The 27975-nt window shown below is 33.0% G+C and overlaps 1 protein-coding gene and 1 long non-coding RNA gene across 12 annotated transcripts; one reads left to right on the top strand and one right to left on the bottom strand.

Annotated features, from left to right (window-relative positions):
- Nucleotides 1–194: 194 nt before the first annotated feature.
- LOC116258948 (putative pentatricopeptide repeat-containing protein At3g49142) lies at nucleotides 195–27366 on the bottom strand. 9 transcript variants are annotated; one of them, XR_004173840.2, is made up of 7 exons: nucleotides 27069–27366; nucleotides 26838–26957; nucleotides 26389–26578; nucleotides 24632–24698; nucleotides 3934–4088; nucleotides 879–3781; nucleotides 195–564 (listed from the first exon to the last, which is right to left on the bottom strand). XR_004173840.2 is itself a non-coding variant. In XM_031636464.2 (6 exons), the coding sequence occupies exon 6, from the start codon at nucleotides 3620–3622 to the stop codon at nucleotides 1592–1594; it is 2031 nt and encodes a 676-aa protein (XP_031492324.1). In that variant the 5' UTR covers nucleotides 3623–3781; nucleotides 3934–4093; nucleotides 24632–24698; nucleotides 26389–26578; nucleotides 26838–26957; nucleotides 27069–27366; the 3' UTR covers nucleotides 615–1591. The 9 variants fall into 9 exon arrangements, 7 of the variants coding, with proteins under 7 accessions (XP_031492324.1, XP_031492323.1, XP_031492325.1 ...); XR_004173842.2 differs by having other exon boundaries at nucleotides 1183–3781; XM_031636464.2 differs by lacking the exon at nucleotides 195–564 and having other exon boundaries at nucleotides 615–3781; nucleotides 3934–4093.
- LOC116258950 (uncharacterized) lies at nucleotides 11300–14572 on the top strand. 3 transcript variants are annotated; one of them, XR_007574129.1, is made up of 3 exons: nucleotides 11300–12173; nucleotides 12660–12773; nucleotides 13812–14572. It is a non-coding gene; the product is annotated as an uncharacterized LOC116258950 (long non-coding RNA). The 3 variants fall into 3 exon arrangements; XR_004173844.2 differs by having other exon boundaries at nucleotides 11301–12173; nucleotides 14105–14572; XR_004173843.2 differs by having other exon boundaries at nucleotides 11341–12173; nucleotides 14247–14572.
- Nucleotides 27367–27975: the final 609 nt, after the last annotated feature.

Below are 27975 nucleotides of genomic sequence, written 5' to 3'. Positions count from 1 at the left end.
ATAAATTTCGCACAATCAGGAACACGAAATCAGCGCCAGAGAAAGTGTTTTGGTGTGGGCGGTTTGATCAGTCACATGCATGAATGAGGCAGCATAACTGAAGCTGCAGCCTCAGGCTCCATGTGCTTCTTGCCTTGGTTTAGGAACCAACCTCGGATCTCGGGGAGAAGGTTGGTGAAGTGAAATGGTAAAAGTATTAGAAAGTACTTTCGTGTTATAAAAGCACACCACTCGAAGGTTATGTTTTTATAGAGTACTCGAACTACGAAGCTCAACATTTTCCACGGCAAATTCACGTGGACACGCCCCATGGTCATACTGATAGGAGAACCTGGAGAGAACCATCGCCAGCTGAAACCAAGGGTAGAAGCCTCGCCAAACATTGATCTACAGAAATAGTACCATTAATTTCAGGGGGATTCCAGCGCTTGCACTGCACCGTCGAACGTTCAGGCCCGATTCTCCCCCATGCGAACACATTCATCCGTATCTTTTGTAGCTACTGGTCATCCGTATCTTTTGTAGCTACTGGTCACACATTTGTCACTTATATAAGAATTACTCCTGCAAGTTACATATGTTAATCAACATGATTTTCATCAAGCAATTTACCATTAGAAAGAATAACAAAAGAATGAATTAATGGGCTAAGGTACAAAATTGTGTAACAGAAAAAAAGAATGGGTTTTTGTTAAAAGTGCAAATGTCAGCAATGAAATTTTAAGTTGCAGCTAGACAAAGATGAATCTACCAATTGCCTACGAGTCAAAGACAATGCAGGAAGATCCTTTTCTTTTTGCTCCACCTGGGCTAGAAAGGCCAATAAGAAAGTTGGGGTTCTTCCTGTAAGACACTTCTTTGAATGACTGATCTCTTACCTGAGCCAACAAAAGTTGCCAATTCTTTCTATACCGGAGACACAAAACTCGGAAGCATATATCTCAGTTTACTGGAGACAACACTCGGAACAAGTTGTCAGTGGAATGGCGATCTAGCGTTAGCCAATATAACTGTTCTTGTCAGTATCATTCACTTCAAAGTGTACTCTTTGATCAACTTCCACCAGACTCCCCAATACAGTACTTACACCAGAAGACCTTCTACTTGTAAGAGAGAAAGATAGATGGGATTTAATAGAGCAGTGAAGAATAAACTCGTAAATACAATCTGCCTTTGACTCACCCATATTGAGAAAAATAAAACAAAATCAAGTGATGGCTCCTTTTACGAATACGCCAAAAGGTTGATTTGTGAAGCCAGCTTGCCTCATTATGGTAGTCTACTCTTCCCCGCTGTCATCCTGTATGTATTGCTTCCCAAGGTAGTAAGCATCACCTGCTGCCCCCTTGTGCATCAGAGCAAGTTCGCTTACATGAGAAAAAATGAAGAGCTGCTTCTCTCATAAATCTTCCTTTCAGAGGCAATAAGCACCAATCTTTCAGTCTGAGAAAGTAATAATCTTTCCCCTCCTCGTATATGTTCTCTTGGTCTGTGGAGAGGATACCCGTTATCAAGTTCACTGATTTTGTATACATTCCTGAAACGCCTGCCGCATGCTCTGCCAGCAGTATCACTAAAGCCAATTCCCTGGTCACCAATAATCATGGCAAGAACATGTCCCGTCCTCAAAATGATGAAAACGATTTGTATCCCTAAGAATGATCTTGCGGTCTGTGATCTTAGAGATGAACTTTGCAGCACGGTGGCAGTCACCACAAACACGTAAGTTCTTCGTTACCCTAATTGGACTCCCAGGCTCTGTATTTATGAGGAGGAAAGCAATTGCCAACTTCTCACTATGAACAGAAAGATGATTTTCCTTCTCCTCCTCCTCAATATCATGAAGAGCAAAATCGATCTCAGCAACATATCCAGCCTCCTTCATCAGTCCCATCAACTCCTCGAGCTTTGCATATATCTTTAACGTTTGCGGATGAGATGTGTCACCAACAAAGAAGGAATGCACTTTGTCGTCTAGCTCAACGCTACTAAACCCAGGCAACTTTTTGATTCCTCTCCCTTTCATGAGACTTCTGACTGCTAAAACATCTTGCCATCTCCCAGCTGACGCATACATATTTGATAGTAAAACGTAATAGCCTGCCTGCTCGGGGACCAACCTGAACAAGTGATCTGCTGCAACCACACCGAGAGTTATATTTGAATACACCCTGCAAGCACCCAGAAGGGCACCCCACACTCTCTCGTTAGGCCCTGTTGGCATCTGCTTAATGAAATCATATGCTTCGTCAAGTTTCCCAGCACGTCCAAGAAGGTCAACCATGCAGACGTAATGTTCAATCAAAGGAGTTATCTGATATTCACGAGTCATGCAATCGAAGTAGTAACGCCCCTCGTTCAGCAAGCCCGCATGGCTGCACGCAGACAAGACAGAAACAAAAGCAATTTGATCCGGTTTAATGCCAGAATGTAGCATCTCAGAGAAAACATCTAGTGCATCTCGGCCCCGCCCATGGGTACCATATGCAGATATCATTGCTGTCCAAGAGACAACATCACGCCCAGTCATGCCATCAAAAACTTCTCTAGCAGCTGATAGACTCCCGCATTTAGCGTACATGTCAACTAAAGCATTGTCTAGGAACAAATTAGGGCCAATTTTATTCCTCAACACATATTCATGGATGTGTTTCCCCTGCTCCAAAGCAGAAAGATCTCCACAAGCTGGAAGCACAGTTGCTAGCGTAACTGCATCAGGCAAGGCCCCTTCATCTTCCATCTTTGAAAATAATTCCAATGCATCGCTTGCCATACCATTATTCACATACACAGCAATCATAGCATTCCAGGAAATCAATCCCTTACAAGTCATTCTATCAAACATTTCACGCACAAGTTGAATGCCGTCAGATTTTGCATGAGTTAGTGCTGGCAGAATACTGGCCATAGTACCTGCATCAGGTTTGACTTTTTGCATCCCCATCTCCTTGCATAATTTCAATGCTTCATCAAAGCACCCGTTCTGTGCGTACCCAGCAATAATTGAGTTCCAGGATACAACATCTCGGCGAGGCATCTCAACAAACATTTGCCGTGCACTAATCAAATCATTGCATTTAGCGTACACAGCCACTAATGCATTCCCAACAAATATGTTCGAATCCAACCCATACTTTATAAGAACCACATGAAGCTGCAGACCAAGACGCAGACTCCCCAAGCCGGAAGAAGCCTTGAAGACGCAAGGAAAAGTATATTTATCCGGACTCACGCCACGATTTTGCATCTCCAAATATACGGAGACCGCATCTGCATATAGGTGATTATTGCAGTACCCTCTGATTAAAACGTTGCACAAGACCGTATTTCCTTCAGGCACTTCGTCGAACACCTTGTGCGCATAGGCAATAACCCCAGCCCGAGCATAAGCTCTTACGAGCTTGATTGCTATTGACACGTCGCCAGCAAGATGACCAACTATTATCTGGGAATGGGTTTGCTCGATGGCCCTCCTGGAACTGCACTCATCCAAGATTTGATCGCAGCGTTCAGCATGGTCGGTTCTGTACACCGGTGACCGAGTCGACAGCTTCTGAGGTACGACAGTGGCCGAGAAAGATCGAAGCAGAAAGTAGGCACGATGATTAATGGCGGATTTCATGCAAGGTCTCGCAACATTCACAAAAGGATCTCAAGCACGTGAATTTCCTGTACCAAAAGAAATTCTCTGCTTCATTAACGAACCAAAAGTGCAGGGCTTATGCACTGCTCCAACAATGTGCTCCAACAAAATCTGAAAAACTGAATCCCAGAGAGCCATCTGTTGGAAGGCAGACAAAAGAATGAAGTAAACTTAGGCCCACAGTGGCATTAATAGACCATTGGAAACTTGAACCTCAAAAGTGTATCTTCTGACTAAATACAAAAGCATCACAGCTGCATATTGCAATGAAGCAGAAAACTGCAATTTACCTCCAGTGGGCATCTTCCAGGAATTGTAATTGTCCCAGGCCGTATTATGCATCTATACATTAAATTTCCGCGGCAAAATTCTAACCCCTGTAGGATCCATGTCCGACTTCTCTTTCTCACCACCACCATATACACAGCATGAACGCCGCCACATCCTGCACTAGAATTAAAATGGAGAGATAAAACGAATATCAAATACTCAATGACAACAGAGAGACGAAAAATTCATAAGCAGTCTCAGAAAAAAGAAAATGAAAACCTCTTTGAATCTAAGATGTACAGAAACATCCGTTCCGTCCTATCTGAACTACAGAATCTCTCGTTCGTTCAACCAACTCTCAGGTGATAGTGGCAACAGGAAATGAAAAGTGAAACCTTAATGCGTCATAGATGGGCACGCGTCTCAGCCTTTTAATGGGTGATAGGGCATTGAGTGACAAACGGCATGCAAAAGAAGAACTTACCATTTGCAAGACCTTGTAATCAAGACTTGAACTTGTCCTAACAAAAATAAAAAATGTCATCCAATCATTAGTTCATTACACAAGTCCTAAAAATATGTTCCTGGATCACTTCATTGGATGTAAGGATTTCGTCGCCATCAAGTTCTAGCAAGTTTATATCGTTAAATATCTTTAGTAAGCGCACAGATTACACCTCTTCCTCCTTACTCTCACGTCTTAATTTTCCCTCTATGTAGATCGTGGGATCCCACGCAAGACAGATGATAGGAATAATCATAATCCTATATTCAGATCAGTGATTGAGAAAAAAAAAAGATATAGGCCATTTTTATAATCTAATATTAGTTCATGTCCTTTTTTTTTCTAAATCGTTGATCTAAAAAAGAAATCAAAAGTTGAAATTATTCTCTCTCTCTCTCTCTCTCTCTATATATATATATATATATATATATATATATATATTATGTCCTTGAATATGGTGCTATAGGTTATAATGGAATAATGTTTTTTGATAGACTGGTATTTGCGATCTTGCACAGAATTAGATGGATTTTTTTTGTAAACTCTTTTTTTTTATTACGGTGGGCTTTCACGCTCTAGCGTATTATCGGATCCGTTTCCAGCAAAAACAAAGTGATCCAGACCCTGTTGGGTACATGAAAAATATAACCTAAAAACCAAACCCACCTTCCTTTCTTCCATCGAATTATCGTCACTTTGATCGGACCATACCAAGTCCTATTGATCAAGCTGCTGGAGGTCCAAACCGGATAGTTGGTTGGATATCTTACTTTTACACCAAATAGATCGGGCCCTTATGTGACCCGCAATCAAGACACCAAATACATGCAAAGACGAGACCTTAATTGGATTCCTAACTGCCAAAAAACCGGAAAATTTCTATTTGCAAGGTATGTATGCTCTTGGAGGTGGCATTTGGTAAGAACGACCTTGTATGAATGCTTACTCTTACAACACAACGTTTCAAGAACATCATGTCCTCGAAAATGACTTTTTATAAATAACTTTAACAGTATATAGTGCGTGATTTTTGTGGCACTTTGTGAAAACACAGAGAACGTTATCAATATTGCGCCACCCTGACCGGTCATCCCCCCTTTGTTTAGATATTTTAATTCATAAAGAAAGAAGGGTAGAGAGGTTTATGCCCTTTTTTTCGTCTTTCGGGGTTCATGCCCAGATGTTTTTAAGGCTTTGTTCCCGCCAACAATGAATTTGTGATGTAGAACACATACAAATTCATATTGCTGGAGTTTTGATGCTATTTGCAAATTATTTGCAGCCCTACACCATGGAATCAAAATAGTTTTACCTTCAATTATTGGGAAAAAAGAAAAAAGTTCCGCACCATAATTTTAATTAATTAATACATGATTTAGAATGTTGAATAGAACAAAAAGAACAGTAATTACAGAAGCAACTTTTAGATTTCTCAAATATTACTCTTTAATATTCTCCCTGAAAGTAGGCATACCTGCCCTTAAACCTATCCCATTTAAATAGATTTTCCTCAATAAGAATCAGATTTAAATTCAGACTTGAAAACTGAAATCAAATCTGAGCCTGACAGGAATAAGATTCAACCGTTATGCATAATTGCATTGCGAATATATTGGATTCCCAGGTTTGAATACCTGGAGGACATAAAGCCAAAGACCATCTTCCAAATCTGTTTTGTCGGATTGACCAACTCATTAACATAACTGGTTTGAACGCATATTATGGTTGAACATGTCTCGTAACTAACTTCAACAATGCTATTATGATAGCCTATTTAGTTAATATCGTCAATTTCTAGACTAAATACGATATTTTTCAAAATCAAAGCCAGAATACTGAAAATAACAGTATTCAAAAGTTAAATGTAGACTAAATTTAACGCTTCGGGGGGTTAATTTTGACCAATGGTAAACTGCCACGCATCCTTCCAACTTCGTTTTTCGTCGATGCTATCAATAACACAAAACTGCAAATAATCAAACTGCCGGCATGATCAGATATTGGCCTCACTTTTTCTTTTCAGAGTTGCACTTGAATTTAGAAGAAGCTATGGTATAGAAAATGCAACATAGAAGTTAACCTAAACCGATGCACCATCTAGAAAATAGATAAATGGCATATGTAGTTTGCCTTCCTTGACGTATAATTTGAAAATTGCAAAAAACAAGAGATTTCTACTTGAGAAAATAAACATTAATAAGACTGTAATATATTAAAAGGACTTTGACGTTCCAAGCACAGATCATGAATTAAAAAAGTTAAAAAGAAATACCACTGAAATGACCGATTCTCATTCCAGATTGTTGATCGAGATGCAGTATACCAGCAATCAACTAAGTTGGTCGACATTCAAGACTAGCATGCAATGTTGTAAAAATGCATAATGTGACCCATAATGGTCGGGTTCAAAGTTATATACGTCATATAAAGAATAGAAAATTTAACTTCTAAATCTTAAACATCCATCCAAAAATTTTAATAATAGAAAAAAAATATGGAAATATGAAAACAATAGAATGAACAGGAAATGCATAAACATAAAAATAACAAGGAAATGCTGCCTATGCTACCTATAAAATGCGTGTTCCACTAGAAAAATCAGAAATATCAAGGTAAACAGTATTGAAAAGGAATAAATTTTTCACTATGTATAACATAGTCCTGGAAATCTTCTAATAACTTAATCATCATCAAATTTGAGTTTCTACAAAATCTTTGACAAAAAACAAGGGCATTTTGGATCGTTCTTGGGGATCCATCGTTCTTCATGAACGGTTTGATGATTGATTATCACAATCCATAAAGAATTTGGGTTTTAATTCGTGTGTGAGTTATTCGGGAATCCAGAGGATTGCTTCGTAATCCATTCGGTTTGTGCTGGGGATTTATGTTTGTTTGGGCTTCCCAATTATTATCATCATTTTCCAATTAAAGGTAAGGTCTGTTGAGAGGGAACCTTCACCGGGTTCCATTTCAGCTTTATTTAAAAAAATAATAATAAAATTTCCTAGATCACAAAAAAGCTGGAGACTTTTGAATCAAACTTGAAAAAGTTACCTGTTTGCCTTGTGAAAGCTTTCATGGAAAAAAAAAAACAACTTTGTGCGTCCGTACAAGTTTTCCATAGATAATTTGCTAGAATTAATAAAGAAAAAAAAAACCATTCACCTAACACATTATATTAAAGAAATTAACTAAATTCGAAGAAATAGAAATATTTGAACTTAAGATTTGTTTTACTAGAGAGTCTTTTAGTTCTTTTATCAGACTAGCACAAACTTATGTGGCAACCTAATGTTAATTGGCAAAATATTATTTTTGTTGAACCGCACAGAACATAGGTTGTTTCTGAAAATAAAGGCAGAAGTAGATAGTGCCCTACACCAACCTTTAGACAAAATTGGCCAAGTTATGCAAAATCATATTCATGTGTTATTAAGGGACAATGTTGGATCCTAGCCTTACCACTTAACCCGCTTCCTTGAAATACCCATGTATGACTGGAACGCCATGTCAGATCCACAAAAACAAGGTCACATATATATAAAAATTAAAATGCCAAGGAACAAAAACACAAGACATTTTTAAAGAAGATGAAATTAACAAAAACAGTACTAGATGGAAACATGTGAAACGTGCTAGAAAGAAAGACTATAAGAAACGATAAGCACATGGAAAACATGATAATTAAGTAGAAAAGAAGATGAAATTAACAAAAACAGTACTTGCTGGAATGTAGATTCGTAAAAGGTTAGTCTAGTTTTAAAAGAAAAACCATGACAAAGCAGCCAAATAAGAATGCCCAACAGCAAACAAACGATAAATCACAAATGAGTTCTGCAATCCTTATAAATCAAGCCTCCAACTGAGTTTTCCCTAGCATCCCTACTTTGTCAAAATCAAAGCATTTGAGTTCCAAAATATGCTTCCAGTTTATGCAGGAGATTTTAGATTTTAGTAACTTTGGTGTATTGAACAATATGAATTAGTGCAGAAAGAAAAAGACATACATAAAAACATAAATACAACCATATATATCATTATTTTGCTTATTCATTTACGTCCACATCACAAGGGTGCTGGTCCAAGCGTGGATACAACTACGAGGCATTTCTAAAACTTGGGTGAACAAGCACAGACAGACACACACATATATAAGAAATGGATTCCTATGGCTATCTGACCATCCGAACGTCACACATGCAGCCCAGTGCAATACATTAGGCTGCATGTGTGAGAGGCTGGACGCATCCGGAAGGCGGTAATCCATGTTATATATGACACAGACACACCAACAATTAGATTTTAAGTAAGAACAATTAGATTTTAAGTAAGAAGAAACATATATTCGTTGTTTATATTCATAAGATATAGATTTACTAAACAAAGTGCCAAACTAAACAAAAGATGCATATATGCTTGTGCCCCATACTTGCACCAGTGTTCAGCTATGTCAACAAAATATGGTGCCTTTTCAAGAGTGTCTGTGTGACAACTTACCTAAGACTGTTTCTATGAAGTAAGATGGACATGCACATTTGAATATTCAAGTTACATACTACTAAATGCATTGGAAACATGCACATGACAGTGTACCTGTCCATAACAGTATGCTGACCAATCAGGCTAGTTCCAATGGGTGCCGGTGTGGGTGTGAATCATTTTTTGAAAAACTTTGTGAGGAGAGAGTTGTGTGTGTGCATGTATATATATAGCAAACACAAGATATTCTGCTTTATCCAAGTTGGATCCTGTAATTGCACCCAAGTCAACATGGGCAGCATTTCCACGAGTGTCTATATGACATAATGTTGATCATGCTCTGACAATATACTAAATAGAATATCAGGTATCCACAATAAAATGGTAATAATTTGATACTCACAAAAAAAAAAAGGTGGTCGTCCACTTCTTTAACTTGATACGTAACTCTAGGACTAGATAAAAACACAAAAAGGATATCATACTAATAGCTTAATATCCAGAAACATTGGAGGATTTTATACCTTATGCATGATTAAGGATACAAATAAACCCTCCAAGAGATGCAGATGAAAAGTAGCCATGACAACCTCTTTATCTTACTTTTGACCTCCCTCAACTTGAAGGTGCTAAATCCAAGTAGATGGCTAGAACACTTGGCCCAAAATAATGAATGGGTGATGGTAAACAAGACAAAAATGTAAAAAATGTCACACAGGTACCTTTATTTGGGTGAGGTATCTGTGTCGACATGGATATGACATGGGTACATGAGTATGCCCTTGGCCATGGTCTGGACAAGATAAAACCGGTGTCGGGTGCGGTCAATTCACCCAGCCTTATCCATCCTTTTTTGTACTTGGTCAACGCTGACCAAGTCCATTTTTGTCCACTAATTAATTTTTTTTTTAAACAATCATGTATATATGATGGAAAAGAAAAGCCCTTGATAGAAACAAAAGGGATGTTCATGTTCTTTGTGGTCTAACTGCACCTACTCAAGAGGATTTTCCAGCGAGATTTTCAGGTGTCCGGTAATCTTTCTGGCCATTAAATATTTAGCGACCATCATAGCAGCTTCGAAAATAAACTTAATCCACCGGGGCATGAATTGACTTGATTTTTCAAGTTAATCCACCGGGGCATGAATTGACTTGATTTTTCAAGTTACTAGATAATAGACAAGCATACAAACAAAAAATTCGTACGATTACTGTCGACTAGTTCTAAATCCACATAACATCTATGAAATCTTGAATTCATGGGAATGCTGGTTTCACTCCAAGCATTCTAGTCTCCTTTGGCAAATCATAGATGTATGAGATAGAATGACACCGTATGTACTTTTTGCAACTGTTATACCCAAAAAATACCTAAGATAACTGAGATGATAAATATATAGCATGGTCTCTGCAATTTCTTGCTCGTTGTCACCAGTTAAAAATAATGTCATCAATATAAACATCCACCATAATAATGCCTTTTGTATTCTTCTTTATGAATAAGAAATAATGTGAAATAATGAGAAAGGGATCTCTGGCCGTCAAAATGCATACATTACTTCAAACAACTTGTAAAAGCAGGCCCTCATAATCTATTTAATGCCATATAGGGCTTTTCACAACCAGGATACCTTACGATATTCCCCCTATCTTTCAGTTCAAGAAGTTGTTGGATATACATTTGTGACATTTTATAATATTTTGAGGAAAAACTTTAGGAATAAAAACAAAAAAATGCAACAAATAAAAAGATTTGGAAAATATTTCGCAAAAAAAAAATAACAAGACTTTTTCAAAAACATCATAAAATCTAAAGTCTTCCAAATTAAAAAATGTTTTTTATAGAGAAAAGAAGAAACGACTATGACCGTCGGTTCTTCAAAAACTTCATTCATGTAATCAATAGCAGGAAATGTTTCCAAAAAAGTTTGATAAGAATCTTTGAAAATTTAAATTTGAGAAAAATTTTCACAACATTGAAAATATATATGAGTGCAAAACATTATATGTTCCTTGATGTGAAAGATAAAAAAAATCATAAAAAGGTTTGATTCTTAATTTAAAAATACAGAAAATTTGAAAAAAAAATGTCTATAAAGTTTAAAATTTGTAAAAAATTGTGCATGTTTTAGAATAATTTTCACTGAAAACTTTTTTTGAGTACATAAGAATTACAAAAAAAGTAAGATGTTTTCGCAGATATTTAACAATAAAAGAAAAGAACATGACAATTCGCTTTTAAGAATGTTTGTAAGCTTCTACACTGTATAAAATCATGAAATATTTGTAAAAGGTAATAAAAAAATTTTCAAAGCTAAGTTTGATCAAAATTTTCACAAAAATTTACAAACATATATGTGTTCAAAAATTCATTAATGTTCATGACTGTCAAAGACATAGAAAAACTCAAAAAAAGTTTCAAGCATTAGAAAAAAATGTAAACAAATTTCAAAAATTGGAAAATTTTGTCCTACTGTACAACATTTTGGGTCAAACTTCAGCAAGAGTATATAAGAGGTCGTTTGATGACCACAGGACACGCAGAACAGGACACGCGTGTCCTGTTTAGTAAATTTCTTCATCAAACGTTGGACAGAAGACATGGTGGACAGAACGGACGGTTGAGCGAAGGTATAAATAAATTTTTTGTCCCAGTCTGTTCCGAGCTAACCCGAAATTCGTCTCCTGCCCCCGAAGACCCCGAGCCCTCGACCTCTGCCCCCATCTCCTTCTCCCCGAGCCCTCAACCTCTGCCCCCATCTCCTTCTCCTCCACCTCCGCCTCCACCTCCCCTGCCTTTCTCCTCTTCTCCACCCCCGACCTTACTTTCTCCTCCATCTCCGCCCTCATCTACGCCCCCGAGCTGCCCTAGCCGTCACCCTGTAGCCCCTTCTTGTCTCTCCATCTTCCTGTGAATTTCGAGGTAGCCATGGAAGGTTGCAAGTTCAGTGGGGGCACAGCGAAGGCTAACCTGATTCTCTCCACATGCATCCTTCAAAGGGCGTGGACCTCCATCTCCGAGCTCCAACAATCGGGCAAACTCCCCTCCATCGTCAACGATCGTTTCCGCAGCTTCACAATCGTAGCTTTTAATGACTTGCAGAACCAGACGCAAGACCTCCACCTCCTCTCACCCATTCTTGCTCCCCTGCAGCCAACCCATCCCAACTTCGGTTTCCTCATCAGCAAGGACAATCCCTCCATCTCCCTCCACGCCTCCCCTCTCTCCACCTTCCTCCGCCTCCTCTGCACCACCGACCTCAAAGCCCAGGTATGTATGTCTTTACCTTCATTAATCCAAGTGACTAGCTGAGAATTCACTGCTTTAATTTCTTTCTTATCAACGATTATGTAGCTACCCACCTTCTGCCCTTTGTTCTGCATATATAGAACTGAAGATTTTCCCGGACTTCATGATAGCTGCGGATTCGTTTGAGCTTTAATGATCAGTTCACTAATAAACTCTTTTATCAGCTGAAATAAAGAACCCTGACTCTTACGAATTGTGAAGTGGAATTCATTAAGAGTAGGGCATGATTCTCATTCACCGAGGGGGAGATCTCAATTCCCATGCCTTAGATATCAACTCTTACATTGCATTCGTTTCTCTTCTAAAAAATTGTTATTAATATCAATTTACTATAAGTTTCAGGCATGATCTAATATATCGTTTGCTGTATAGTTCCCCGTGTTCTTCCTTACCCATTTCCTGCATGTTATTTCTGATTCTAGTACTGCTTCCTGTTTCTAATTGTAGTCCGCAGCAACTATGGGGAGAACCACTGTAGTCCTTCCACCATTTTTCTTCTGCAACTGTTCTCTTCAAGTAGTCTTCTTGAACAAAGAATTCTGTTACAATGTAAAAAATTAGGTAATTTTCCTTTTATTAAATTCATTCAGATTCTCTGCTTTGTGCGTCAGTGAGTAGTAGTGCTTCTTATGCGTCCGTGCCTGCACGTCCGCATTTGAGTCAGACCACACCAAGAATTTACCAGAGGGTTGAATGATATCTAAGTTAAGGGACTGCAAGTATCACCAACAAGAACAACTAAATAGCACCTGCCTGTAGATACAAGAAGACCCCCCGAAGTACACAACTCATTGGCAGCAGAAACATGCCGGTAAAGTGGTTTGCAACTTATTTTTCTGCTTAGCAGAACTCACAGAATAAAAAAAACTCGTCTTAAAGGATGGTAAACAAGAACTTTAGCAGAGTCTGGGAAAAAGCAGATAAGCTGACGATATTATCCTAATACAAGCTTGACAAAGAAATTAAAGCAGTGAATTCTCAGCTACATAATATTTTAACTGACAAATGGAATTCTATTGAAAATAAAACAGCCTTCATGGAACTATCAGGTTAAACCTCTTTGTCCTTATGTACTGCAGAAGAAACTTGCAGGATTTATAAGTGAAACACTGAAACAGGTCTGCAGTTGTATTTGTAGAAAATATAAGGACAACAAATGTTATTTTGAAGAAAATCAAATGTTTTTAAGTAGATTGATTAAAGATCCAACGGTTTTTGTAGTTGTTTTTCTGAAAAACGAAATCTGAAACACATCATTTGCGTAGCAATCTGTGGAAACTGGGGAATGAATTGCAACTTTCTGGAATGAGTTGAAATCTAATTGGATCTGAACCCGTCTACCCATGCACATAAACATCATTCAGTTGTTTATCCTATTTTATTATTTTCAAAAGCTTCCACTAGTCAAAGTTTAAGCTTATGCAGTCTTAATTTATGCGTTGATGAAAGAATGTAAGGGTCTATCATAAATATGAATGTATATTTGAAAGTTGCTTCTCAGAACAGATGAGACATAAAACTTGTAAAATGCTTCATTAGATCGTCTAAGGTTTGGTTGTTTGAAAGATTTTACCATGTCTATATTCTCTACATGGACAGGCTTTTCTTCTGACTTACGGCAGTATGCTTCTTGTGACTGGCAAAGAAATTTGGGGTTAATGAGTCTAGAATTATGTTTCCAAAGTTGTAGCAGAGGAAGTTTAAAGGACAGTTTGGCCATGGTTGGGGAAAAGAGAACGTTAGGTTAACAACATCTAATTGCAAAGCATGGCCTTGAAATTTTAAGTGGCCTTTTACTTTTAACCAGTCTTCACCAGGAACACGTCTCAGTGTGTATTATACATTCTCCCAAGCACATGGCTAATGGATTCAACTTCATTTTCAAACTGAAGGAGAAAGTTCAAAACCCATGCTGCCTCTCTTGGAAAATCTTGTTGATGCCTGCCAAAAGTAAACTTCTTGTTGATAGAAAGCAAGATTGTTATCTTGCTACTAACATCACAAGGAGCTGACAAAAAATGTCTTTACAAGCAGATTTCAAAAGGAGGGAAGCAGAAGTTGGGAACAGACGCCTGACCTACAACACAACACCGACATTATGTCATGAACGGCAGCTGTTCCATTCTCCAACTTTATTTCTAAAGAACCAAATTGGTATTGCATTATGTTAAACCTCTTTGTCCTTATGTACTGCACAAGAAACTTACGGGATTTAGAAGTGAAACACTTGTATTTGTACTTTGCTTTTACAGTCGATGTAATAATCCTTGCTTCATCTATCAGATACTTTTGTAATTGTTTGATACTTGTTAATACTTGTTAACATTGATAGAGAAAATTGTGAAATGTCCGTTTTTGTACTATGGCATTCAAGAATGATTCATTTTATGTTCAATTGAAAGCATTCAAAATATTATCTGGAAATAAATACATGAGATATTGAAATTGAAGGTTTTGTGTAGTACAAACGTAAGACAGAATTAAACATCGGACATAACGAATAGATCGGACAAGAAAAATACAAACGTCAAACAGGACGGACAGAACAGACACACACGAAACAAACACCGGACAAGAAGAACATAAAGTTCTGTTCCTAAAATCATCAAACGGTGGACAAGGAACACCATTGTCCATGAGGACAGGACGTCCTGTCTGTCGTCCCAGTGGACAGCAATCAAACGACCTCTAAGAGAAGCTAAAATATTAAGAAGATTTTTCAAATTTGAGAAGCTAAAATATTAAGAAGATTTTTCAAATTTTTGACAGAAGAAGAAAATAATATGACAGTTTTTTTCCAAAAACTTAAAAATTTGATTTTTATCAAAAATCATAAAATGTTTTTAAAATAAATTTATGGACATTGCAATTATCCATGAGCTCAAAACTTCACTCAAGACTAGCAAAGACTTGGAAAAGCTCATAACGATTAAAAATAACCCTAGTTTGTTTGAAAAACATGAAAATTTAGAAAAAACGTATGTAACTTACAACTTTCAAAACAATATGAAAGACTTCAAAAAGTGCCAAGTTCAAAAAGTTATTTACACTTATTTCAAAATGCAGAAAAGTTGAAAAAAAAATCTAAAATTATAAAAATGTTTTCAACATGTTTGATAAAAAACTTTCAAAATTTACGTTTGATTAAAATTTAAACACGTGTTTGCAAATATCCATGACTTCAAACTTCATAAATAATCAATGATTCAGAAAAAACTAAATTTATTAAAAATGATCTCAACTTTAGGTTAAAATATTAAAATTGAGAAAAACAATTTAAGAGGCTTCAGTAAATATTTGGCGAAAAAGGAAAAGAATATGATAAGTCAATTTTTTTAAAAGGTTTGATAGGAAACTTTGAAAATTAAAGTGTGTCAAAAAATTTAACACAACTTTCAAAAAATTTCACAAAACTCTATGAATGCTCAATTTGACAAAAAATTTCAAAATCAGAAGTTTTTACATTGTTTAATAAAAATCTTTCAAAATTTACGTTTGATGAAAATTTAAACACGCCTTACCAAATGTTGATTAAAATCATAAAAAATTGAAAAAAATTATTCACAAGTGCAAAACTCTATTAATGGTCATAAATATGAAAGATTTTGAAAAGCGCAAAAAAGTAAAAAAGCGAAAAATTTGAAAAAGAAATTCCAAAATCAGAAAATGTTTTTAACATGTATGGTAAAATCTTTCAACATTTATGTTTAATCAAAATTTAAATACACGTTCGAAAATATTTATGAGTTCAAAACTTCATCAATTTAGAAAAGCCTAACATTATTAAGTTACAACCTATGTAAAAAATATTAGAAAGATTCCAAAAATATTTGGCAAAAGAAGATAAGAAAGTAATAGCCTGTTTTTTAAAAGGTTTGTTGAGAATCTTTGAAAATTTAAGTGCACCAAAAATAATATGAAAGATTTTAAAAAGCCAAAAAAGTTCAAAAGGTTTCCTATACTTAATTAATTCAAAATGCAGAAAATTTGAAAAAAAATAAAAAATAAAAAATTATATTTAACATGTTCGATAAATGCATTTGAAAAAAATTTAAACATGTGACTGCAAATATCTATGAGTTCAGTTCAAAACTTCATAAAAATATGTAAAAGTGTCAATGACTTAGAAAAACCTTAAATAATTAAAAATGATCCCAACTTTAGGTTCAAAGTCATGAAAATTTGAAAAAAACAATTTAAAAACCACGTAAAAAGGAATAGGATGCTTCCACAAATATTTGGCAAAAGAAGAGAAGAATATGACAAATCAGTTGTTTTAAAAGGTTCGATAAGAAACTTAGAAAATTTAAATGTGATAAAAAATTTAATACAACTTTCAAAAAAAATTACGAGTGCAAAACTCTATGAATGCTCATTAATTAATAAAATTTAGAAAAGAACAGAAAAATTCAAAACATTTCTTATATTTAATTGAAAAAATTTCAAAATCAGAAAATGTTTTTAACATGTTCTCATTATTTACGTTCGCTCTTTCATTTCTTATATTTAATTGAAAAAAATTGGTAAAGAAATTTCAAAATCAGAAAATGTTTTTAACATGTTCGATAGAAGTCTCATTATTTACGTTCGATCAAAATTTATTGATAAATGCGCTACCAAATGCCGGTGAGTTCAAAACTTTACGGATCGCCAAGACTTTCAATGATTTGAAAAAGTTTAACTAAAAATGGTCCCAAAATACAGGATAAAATCATAAAAAATTGAGAAAATAAGTTTAAAAAATGTGTAACAAAGATTAAGAAGTTTCTACAAACAAAAAAGAAAAGAAGATATGTAAGAGTGTCAATGATTTATAAAATTATTAAAAATGATCTTTAAAAAAAACGTAAAAAGTCAATGATTTATAAAATTATTTAAAAATGATCTTAGTTTCATATTACAATTCATAAAAATTTGAGAAAACCAACTTAAAAAAACGTAAAAAGTCAATGATTTATAAATTTATTAAAAATGATCTTAGTTTCAATTACAATTCATCAAAATTTGAGAAAAACAATTTAAAAAGGATTAAGATGCTTATGCAAATATTTGGCAAAAGAAAAAAAGAAAAAACTTTGAAATTTTAAATGTGATAAAAAATTTACATAACTTTCAAAATTTAGGAATGCTCAAAATCACAAAAAAATCGAAATGTTTCCTATACTTACTTTAAAATACAAAAATTTCAAAATAAAAAAATGTTTTTAACATATTTGATAAAAATCTTTCAAAAGATTTAAGTTTGATCAAAATTTAAACACACGTTACCAAATACCTATGAATTCAAAACTTTATGCATAAAGACTTTCAATGATTTAGAAAAAGTTCAATTAAAAACGATTCTAACTACTTAAAATCTTAAAAACTTGAGAAAAATAAGTACAAAAAATGTGTAAAAAAATAAAAAAAGATTCTACAAATATTTGACAAAAAAGAAAAGAATATGATAGTTTGCTTTTAAAAGATTTGACAAGAACTTTTGAAAATTTAAGTGTGATAAAAATTTTAACACAACATTCAAAACATTTACAAACTACAAGTGCAAAACTGTATGAATGCTCATTAATATAAAAGATTTTGAAAAATGTTTTTTACACTTAGTTCTAAAAAAAGAAAAATCTGAAAAGAGAAATCCTAAAATCAGAAAATGTTTTGAACATGTTTGACAAAATCTTCAAAATCTTTCCATATCTACATTTGAACAAAACATCACAAATACACAAGAGTAAATGGAAGAGTAAATGGAAGAGTGTTAATGATTTAGTCTAACATTATTAAGCTAAAAACCGTGTGAAAATATTAGAAAGATTCCGAAAATATTGGCAAAAGAAGAAAATAATAAGATATGAATCTTAAAAAATTTAAATACACCAAAAAATTTAACACAACTTTCAAAATGTCTACTAGTGAAAAGCAAGCACCGACATGTTTTTAAAACTTAGTTCAAAATGCCAAAAAATGAAAAGCAAGCACCGACATGTTTTTAAAACTTAGTTCAAAATGCCAAAAAATTTGAAAAGAAATTCTAAAATTTAAATACACATTTGGAAATAATAATGTTAGAAAACATGGTTTAAAATTTAAATACACTTTTAATCAAAACTTCACAAGTACACAAGGTTTATGATTTAGAAAACCCTAATATTTTTAAGTAAAAAACAGTGTGTCTTTAAAAGGTCTAATAAGATTCTTTGAAAATTTAAGTGCACTAAAAATTTTAGTAATTCAAAATGCAAAAAAATTGAAAAAAAAATTATTGATTTTAACATGTTTGACTAAACACGTGTTTGCAAATATCCATGAAAACTTTATGAATGCTCATTAATTTATCAAAAAAATAAAAAAAGATTCTACAAATATTTGACAAAAAAGAAAAGAATATGATAGTTTGTTTTTAAAGATTTGACAAGAACTTTTGAAAATTTAAGTGATAAAAATTTTAACACAACTTTCAAAACATTTACAATCTACAAAAGAACTTTTGAAACTTTTGAAAATTCAAGTGATAAAAATTTTAACACAACTTTCAAAACATTTACAATCTACAAGTGCAAAACTTTATTAAAAAAGAAAAATCTGAAAAAAGAAATTCTAAAATCAGAAAATGTTTTGAACATGTTTGACAAAATCTTTTTAGATGTACATTTGATCAAAATTTAAATACACGTTTGGAAATACCTATGAGTTCAAAACATCACAAATACACAAGAGTAAATAGACAAGAGTGTTAATAATGTTCTCACATTATTAAGCTAAAAACCGTGTAAAAATATTAGAAAAATTCCAAAAATATTTCGCAAAAGAAGAAAACCTATGAGTTCAAAACATCACAAATACGCAAGAGTAAGTAGACAAGAGTGTTAATGATTTAGAAAAGTTTAACATTATTAAGCTAAAAACCGTGTAAAAATATTAAAAAGATTCCAAAAATAAGATATGAATCTTTAAAAATTTAAATACACCAAAAATTTTAACACAACTTTCAAAATGTCTACTAGTAGTGAAAAACTCTATAATTTATCATTAATATGAAAAAAATACAAAAAAATTCAAAAAGTTTGAAATGAAAGACCTGTAAATGCTCATTAATATGAAAGACTTTAAAAAGTGCAAAAAAGTTGGAAATGTTTTTAAAACTTAGTTCAAAATGCCCAAAATTTGAAAATAACATTAATATGAAAGACTTTGAAAAGTGCAAAAAAGTTCGAAATGTTTTTAAAACTTAGTTCAAAATGCCAAAAATTTGAAAAGAAATTCTAAACTCAGAAAATGTTAATGTTTTTAAAACTTAGTTCAAAATGCCCAAAATTTGAAAATAACATTAATATGAAAGACTTTGAAAAGTGCAAAAAAGTTCGAAATGTTTTTAAAACTTAGTTCAAAATGCCAAAAATTTGAAAAGAAATTCTAAACTCAGAAAATGTTTTGAACATGTTTGATAAAAATCTTTCAAAATTTACTTTAATCAAAATTTAAATACACGTTTGGAAATCTTTATGAGTAATAGTTCAAAACTTCACAAGTACACAAGGTTTATGATTTAGAAAACTTTAACATTATTAAGTAAAAAACAGTGTAAAAAAATATTAGAAAGATTCTAAAACTATTTGGCAAAAGCAAAAAAGAATATGATAGAATGTCTTTAAAAGGTTTAATAAGATTCTTTGAAAATTTAAGTGCACTAAAAATTTTAACACAACTTCCAAAATATTGACGAGTGGAAAACCCTATAATTGCTCATTAATATTAATATGAAAGGTTTAAAAAAAAGCAGAAAAAAGTTCAAAAGTTTTTTCATACTTAATTCAAATATGCAAAAAAATTGAATCAAAAAATTGATTTTAACATGTTTGACTAAATGCTTTCAAAATTTATGTTTGATCCTTTGCAAATATCTATGAGTTTAAAACGTCATAAATATGTAACAATGATTCAGAAAACCTAAAATTATTAAAAATGATCCCAACTTTAGCTTAAAAATCATGAAAAATTGAATTGAAGAAAAACATTTAAAAACCATGTAAAAAGGATTAAACATGCTTCTGCAAAAGAAGAAAAGAATATGATAGTAAGTTTTTTTAAAAGGTTTGATAAGAAACTTTGAAAATTTAAATGTGAAAAAATTTAACACAACTTTCAAAACAGTTAAGACTGCAAAACTTTATGAATGCTAAATTAGATTTAAAACAAAAAAACAAAAAAAATCAAAATGTTTCTTATACTTACTTCAAAATGTAGAAACTTTGACAGAAATTTAAAAATAAAAAAATGCTTTTAACATGTTCCCATAAACATTTTTTTCAAAAATTAAACACTCCTTCATGGACACTCAATATTTTCAATTATTTAAAAAAGTTTAATTAAAAATGATCCAACTACATGTTAAAATCATAAAAATTTGAGAAAAATAAATTTAAAAAGTGTGTCAAAACTCAAAAGGATTAGAAATATTCTACAAACATTTGGCAAAAAAAGGAAAGATATGAATCTTTAAAAATTTAAATACACCAAAAATTTTAACACAACTTTCAAAATGTCTACTAGTAGTGAAAAACTCTATAATTTATCATTAATATGAAAAAAATACAAAAAAATTCAAAAAGTTTGAAATGAAAGACCTGTAAATGCTCATTAATATGAAAGACTTTAAAAAGTGCAAAAAAGTTCGAAATGTTTTTAAAACTTAGTTCAAAATGCCCAAAATTTGAAAAGAACATTAATATGAAAGACTTTGAAAAGTGCAAAAAAGTTCGAAATGTTTTTAAAACTTAGTTCAAAATGCCAAAAATTTGAAAAGAAATTTTAAACTCAGAAAATGTTTTGAACATGTTTGATAAAAATCTTTCAAAATTTACTTTAATCAAAATTTAAATACACTTTTGGAAATCTTTATGAGTAATAGTTCAAAACTTCACAAGTACACAAGGTTTATGATTTAGAAAACCTTAACATTATTAAGTAAAAAACAGTGTAAAAAAATATTAGAAAGATTCTAAAACTATTTGGCAAAAGCAAAAAAGAATATGATAGAATGTCTTTAAAAGGTTTAATAAGATTCTTTGAAAATTTAAGTGCACTAAAAATTTTAACACAACTTCCAAAATATTGACGAGTGGAAAACCCTATAATTGCTCATTAATATGAAAGGTTTAAAAAAAGCAGAAAAAAGTTCAAAAGTTTTTTCATACTTAATTCAAATATGCAAAAAAATTGAATCAAAAAATTGATTTTAACATGTTTGACTAAATGCTTTCAAAATTTATGTTTCATCCTTTGCAAATATCTATGAGTTTAAAACGTCATAAATATGCAACAATGATTCAGAAAACCTAAAATTATTAAAAATGATCCCAACTTTAGCTTAAAAATCATGAAAAATTGAATTGAAGAAAAACATTTAAAAACCATGTAAAAAGGATTAAACAAGCTTCTGCAAAAGAAGAAAAGAATATGATAGTAAGTTTTTTTAAAAGGTTTGATAAGAAACTTTGAAAATTTAAATGTGAAAAAATTTAACACAACTTTCAAAATAGTTAAGACTGCAAAATGCTCATTAATTTATAAGATTTAAAACAAAAAAACAAAAAAAATCAAAATGTTTCTTATACTTACTTCAAAATGCACAAACTTTGTCAAAGAAATTTAAAAATAAAAAAAATGCTTTTAACATGTTCGATAAACATTTTTTTCAAAAATTAAACACTCCTTCAAAACTTTATGGACACTAATATTTTCAATGATTTAAAAAAGTTTAATTAAAAATGATCCAACTACATGTTAAAATCATAAAAATTTGAGAAAAATAAATTTAAAAAGTGTGTCAAAACTCAAAAGGATTAGAAATATTCTACAAACATTTGGCAAAAAAAGAAAAGATATGACAGTCTATTTTTAAAAGATCTGGCAAGAACCTCTGAAAATTTGAGTATGATAAAAATTTTAACACAACTTTCAAAATATTCATAAGTGCAAAACTTTATGAATGCTCATTAATATAAAGATTTTGAAAAGCGCAAAAAAGTTTGAAATGTTTTTAAAACTTAGTTCAAAATGCCAAAAAGTTGAAAAAAAAATTCTAAAATCAGAAAATGTTTTGAACATATTTGATAAAAATCTTTAAAATTTTACTTTTAATTAAAATTTAAATACACATTTGGAAATATCTACGAGTTCAAAACTTCATAAATACACAAGAGTGTTAATGATTTAAAAACCCTAACATTATTAAGTTAAAAAAACTGTAAAAAAATATTAGCAGGATTCCGAAAATATTTGGCAAAAGAAGAAAAGAATATGATAGTTTGTTTTTAAAAGATATGATAAGAACTTTTAAAATATCTTTTTAAAATGATAACACAACTTTCAAAATATCTACGAGTGGAGAACTCTATAATTACTCATGAATATGAAAGATTTTGAAAAGCGCAAAAAAGTTCAAAAGGTTTTCTATACTTAATTCAAAATGCAGAAAATTTGAAAAAGAAATTTCAAAATCAAAAATTGATTTTAACATGTTTAGTTAAAACCCTAAAAAAATTAAGTTTGATCAAAATTTAAACACATGTTGACAAATATCTATGAATTTAAAACGTCATAAATTGTAAGAGTGCTAATGATTTGGAAAAACTTAAAATTATTAAAAATAATCCCACTTTAGGTTAAAAATCATGAAAATTTGAGAAAAACAGTTTAAAAACCATGTAGAAAGGATTAAGGATGCTTCCACAAATATTTGGCAAAAGAAGAAAAGAGTATCATAGTTAGTTTTTTTTAAAAGGTTTGGTAATAAACTTTGAAATTTTAAGTGTGATAAAAAATTTGACACAACTTTCAAAATAGTTACGAGTGCAAAACTCTATGAATGCTCATTGATTTAAAAAATTTAGAAAAGCACAAAAAAAATTGAAATGTTTCCTATACTATACTTCAAAATGCAGAAATTTGACAAAGAAATTTCAAAATCAGAATATGTTTTTAACATGTATATAAAAATCTTTCAAAATTTACTTTCCATCAAAATTTGAACACGCGTTACCAAATATCTATGAGTTCAAAACTTTATAGATGAAGACTTTCAAAGATTTAAAAAAGTTTAATTAAAAATGATCTCAACTACAAGTTAAACGCATAAAAAATTAAGAAAAATAAGTTTAAAACATGTGTAAAAAGGATATAGAAGATTCTACAAACATTGAGAAAAAAAGGAAAGAATATGATGGTATGCTTTTGAAAGGTTTGACAAGAACCTTTGAAAATTTAAGTGTGATAAAAATTTTAACACAACTTTCAAAATATTCACAAGTGCAAAACTCTATGAATGCTCATTAATATGAAAGATTTTGAAAAGCGCAAAAAAGTTCAAAATGTTTTTTACTTGTAGTTCAAAATGCAAAAATTTTGAAAAAGGAATTCTAAAATCGGAAAATGTTTTAAAGATGTTTGATAAAAAATTTTCAAAATTTACGTTTAATCAATATTTAAATACACGTTTGGAAATATCTATGAGTTCACAACTTCATAAATACACAAGACTGTTAATGATTTAGAAAACTCTAACATTATTAAGTAAAAAAACCTGTAAAAAATATTATAAGGATTCCGAAAATAGTTGGCAAAAGAAAAAAAGAATATGATAGCCTGTTTTAAAAGGTTTGATAAGAATCTTTGAAATTTTCAGTGCGCCAAAATTAATAACACAACTTTCAAAATATCTAGGAGTGGAAAACTCTGTAATTGCTCATGAATATGAAAGATTTAGAAAAGCGCAAAAAAGTTCAAAAGGTTTTCTATGTTTAATTCAAAATGCAAAAAAATTGAAAAAAAAATCAAAATAAAAAATGTCCACATAAACACACATACGCATGCAAAATTAACACTGCTACATTATACTCCATCTCACAATAAAAAATGTCAGCTGTCAATTCTAAACTTAAGTCTAAAAAGTGTTGTTCTTCAGACCTGAAGTATGCATAAACTATTAAGGCATGTCAAGAAATGTATAGTTAACAGCACACACTTTTGATGTCGATCATGAGAATATATTCATTTGGATCATAAAATCAAAATATTAGATTAGATTAAACCAGAAAACTAGTTGATTTCTACTAAAGAGTACAAGTGCAATCACCATGGAAGTACTGGTGCAAGAAACCACATTACATATGCTAACACTAGCTGTACAAATGAATATTTTCAACAGCATACTAACGTAATGCTTCACTTTACAATGCATTATCATACATTAGATTGCTCAATTTTCTGCTTGTAGCCAATCGACAATAATTCCCTTTTCCTTTTAGCTTTTACCATTCTCTTTGCAAAACAATAGTTTTTGCAAACTTATAGTTGAATAGAAAGGAAATGAATGTCAATGTAAAAGACAAAAGCCAAATACAAACTACACCAAACAAAATGTGTACCTCAAATTGTGCCAGATAGAATGTATACCGCCAACACAAAATGGCAGCCACATTTACCTCCAGGAAACTGCAATACAATAAAATAAAATAAACTTGATAAATCACAAGTAGTAGTGTAAAGAAAACAAAGTTCATCTCGGTTAGCAAATTTAGAAGCTCAGACCAGATTTGAAGTAGCAAGATCTGTCAAGAAATAGGAGTAATATCAAAATCTTGAACAGAAATAAGTCCCAGTCCAAGAAAACACTACCAGAAGACAATCCAGAATTATGTATTCAAAATCTATATTGTATCCAATAACTATAAATTCCATATGACAGATGGTTGATTGACTTGACCACAAAAACACAATTGTGATTGTATGTGTTCCTTATTCAGGAACAGCCCATGACGATCGTGAAGCTTGCATTCGATACCATCCATTACATGGTGTGATCTTATTCTCCAAGCACCATATGATTTATCTCAAAGACCAATTTGTTGCATGACTGTGTTTGTGTTTGCTATTAACACATTAAAGTTGGTTATATGAGTTATCACCAATATGAACTAATTCTCAAGTAGATATGGTGACATTCAAATGAAGGCAGGAACATAAGGATAATCCCTTCAAGAAAAATTGGTCCATCAAATACAAAACAACAACCCATCTGCTTTGGTTCTTGCACGGCCAATTGCCTTTCCAGTTTTGACTCACCAAAACCCTCATACTCTAGTGTGACAATCATCGCCTCAATAAAGCTCAGTCAAGTCATCCCTTAATGTACTTAATGTTCAGAAGTATCATGATTTTTGCTAATGTATTGAAAGACAAACAGAAGACCAAATTGATGCCTAGAAACTGACAGATAACTCAAATAATGAGCAAAAGTGCACCAGGTATGACCATGAACAGGGTGTCAGTTAAAGACTTGAACCCATGTAAGTTTGTGGAAGCTAAGTGTGGTACATGTGCACCAACTACAGTAGCAGGATTTTCACCCATTCCACTTGAAACATATGCAAGCATAGCAGTTGTTGTACTTTCCTATAAATTAAAGGATAACAATGATAAAACATAAGAAGATGCATATTATCCAGCAATAAAAACAAACAAAAAGATCTTTATTCTCCTACACTCCTCCAAGCAATGGACCTAAATGCAGTGGACTGCATAGTGCAAAGTAGGATCCATAGCATATGCCTCCCACCAATTTCATCAAAGGAAAACCTTACCATTTGCAAAAGCGTATAGAAGAAGAACATGGGGGAAAATAACTTCTAGTAACATTCTTAGGGGTGCACAAAAGAGAAATAAAAAGGTAAAAACTATTAAAAAATTAAGTAGTAAAGAAATGTTAAGCCATATTAATACAAAAGAAGAAAGAATATTACTTACGATATTTAAAAACATTAATGGCACGCTCACAAGCTCACACCTTTTCAAGATTTTCCTAATTAAGGACAATAAAAGAATGACTAGCAATGACACTCTAAATAGCCATTCTAGCAACCATACTTGAATTTACAACCAACTACTAATTTCATGAAATACTACACAGAAGATCGAGCACGAAAAAAGGAAAATGCGGTTAAAACTAACACAGGCATGCCAGATGCCTCTACCTGCAAAATCTCCTCGTTGCCAGCAAGAATCACAATAGACTTTACTTGAATTTACAACCAACTACTAATTTCAAGAAATACTACACAGAAGATCGAGCACGAAAAAAGGAAAATGCGGTTAAAACTAACACAGGCATGCCAGATGCCTCTACCTGCAAAATCTCCTCGTTGCCAGCAAGAATCACAATCGACTTAATGACTCCAGCAAGTGTAACTAGTCCATCGTAGTGCCGCAAATTTGATGATGCGTGGCCAGGTACAGCCTCGCCCGTTCTTTCTCCAATCTAGACATGTTGCTGCCCCATTCGAAATCCAAGACGCTGAGTCGCTGACCTTGAAACCCTACAATTACGAACCAGTTTTCCCCACATTATCAACATAGCCACCAAAATCAACGGTCCATGACAGAAATGAGAGAAACACGTGTAGGAACCCTAACTAACTCATTGTTGTATACTTTCATCAAAAGAAAACACGCAAACAGGAGTTCAAGACATCAAGAACCCAAGAACCAGAGTTCGCATAAATCTTCCATCTCAGTTAGCGTTTAAGCAACATAGCAGCACTTGATTCACACACACACGCAAAGACTCTTGCCTACCGTCAGCGATCATCGCGATGGCGGACAGGCCGTTGCCGGCTTGCCGCCCACACCGACTAAACGCAGGGCCAATCCGTCTTCTCATCTTTTGTACCGGAAGCAACGTTTTGCGGCAGGCTGCTGCAGCAAAGACATCAAGAACCAGAGTTCGCATAAATCTTCCCTCTCAGCTCGCGTTTAAGCAACATAGAAGCACTTGATTCACACACACACACAAAGACTCTTGCCTACCGTCAGCGATCATCGCGATGGCGGACAGGCCGTTGCCGGCTTGCCGCCCACACCGACGGAACGCAGGGCCACTCCGTCTTCTCATCTCTTGTACCGGAAGCATCGTTTCTGCGGCAGAGCGAGCATCTCGCGATGGCGGATCCTTCTTCTCATTGCTTGCACCGGAAGCATCGGCTTGCCATTCATGGGTGACGTTTTTCTCCTCTGTGATCGACGACGCGCCGAGGATGTACCTTATAGGAGCCATTATTCAAGAAGAAGGAAGCGAGCCGGGAGGGACGGAATGGCGCGCGCGTGTTGTTCCGGAACCAGTATTCGCGCCACGACACCTCGCTCTATGATATAGTGCTTGACAGTTGTACGCTTTCCATCTGAAGGAGGTGGACCCGTTGCAAATCCAAGTTGAAGCATTTATTTGAAAAAAGACGTGTTCGAGCCTTAAAAATGGCCAAATCTGGAGCAAGTCTTCTATTCACGCGATAGAAGGCTTTTTGTTTTCTTAGGTTCAAAATCGCTTTGAAATCTTTAAATTTATTTTTAAAAATATAAAATATAAACGATTCTGTTCAACATCCAAATCTGATCCAATTGCCCATTTGGGTTTGAACTGCCAAAAGATTCATTAAAATTTTTCCATTTTTGGGGAATTGGTTGTGAGGATCATAGTATTAATATATTGAGTCCAGTGGCTAAGCTAGAAAAAAACGCTCATTTACAAATTTATATATCCACAAGAGCACTATGTATATAATAAAACAAATTTTTGAAAAGCTATAACAAAATAAATACACATTGAATGGCTAGTGTAGGCAACCGCCCACACCAGCTCATCAGCTCATCTGTGGTGTCACCTCTAATTAAACCATCCATCATGATGGATCAAACAAATAAGACGGGGTAAACCAAA

Source organism: Nymphaea colorata, chromosome 8 (genome assembly GCF_008831285.2).
Source record: "Nymphaea colorata isolate Beijing-Zhang1983 chromosome 8, ASM883128v2, whole genome shotgun sequence".
NCBI lineage: Eukaryota > Viridiplantae > Streptophyta > Magnoliopsida > Nymphaeales > Nymphaeaceae > Nymphaea > Nymphaea colorata.
Note: the sequence above shows the minus strand (reverse complement) of the source record. Positions and strands in the feature narration are given on the sequence as shown.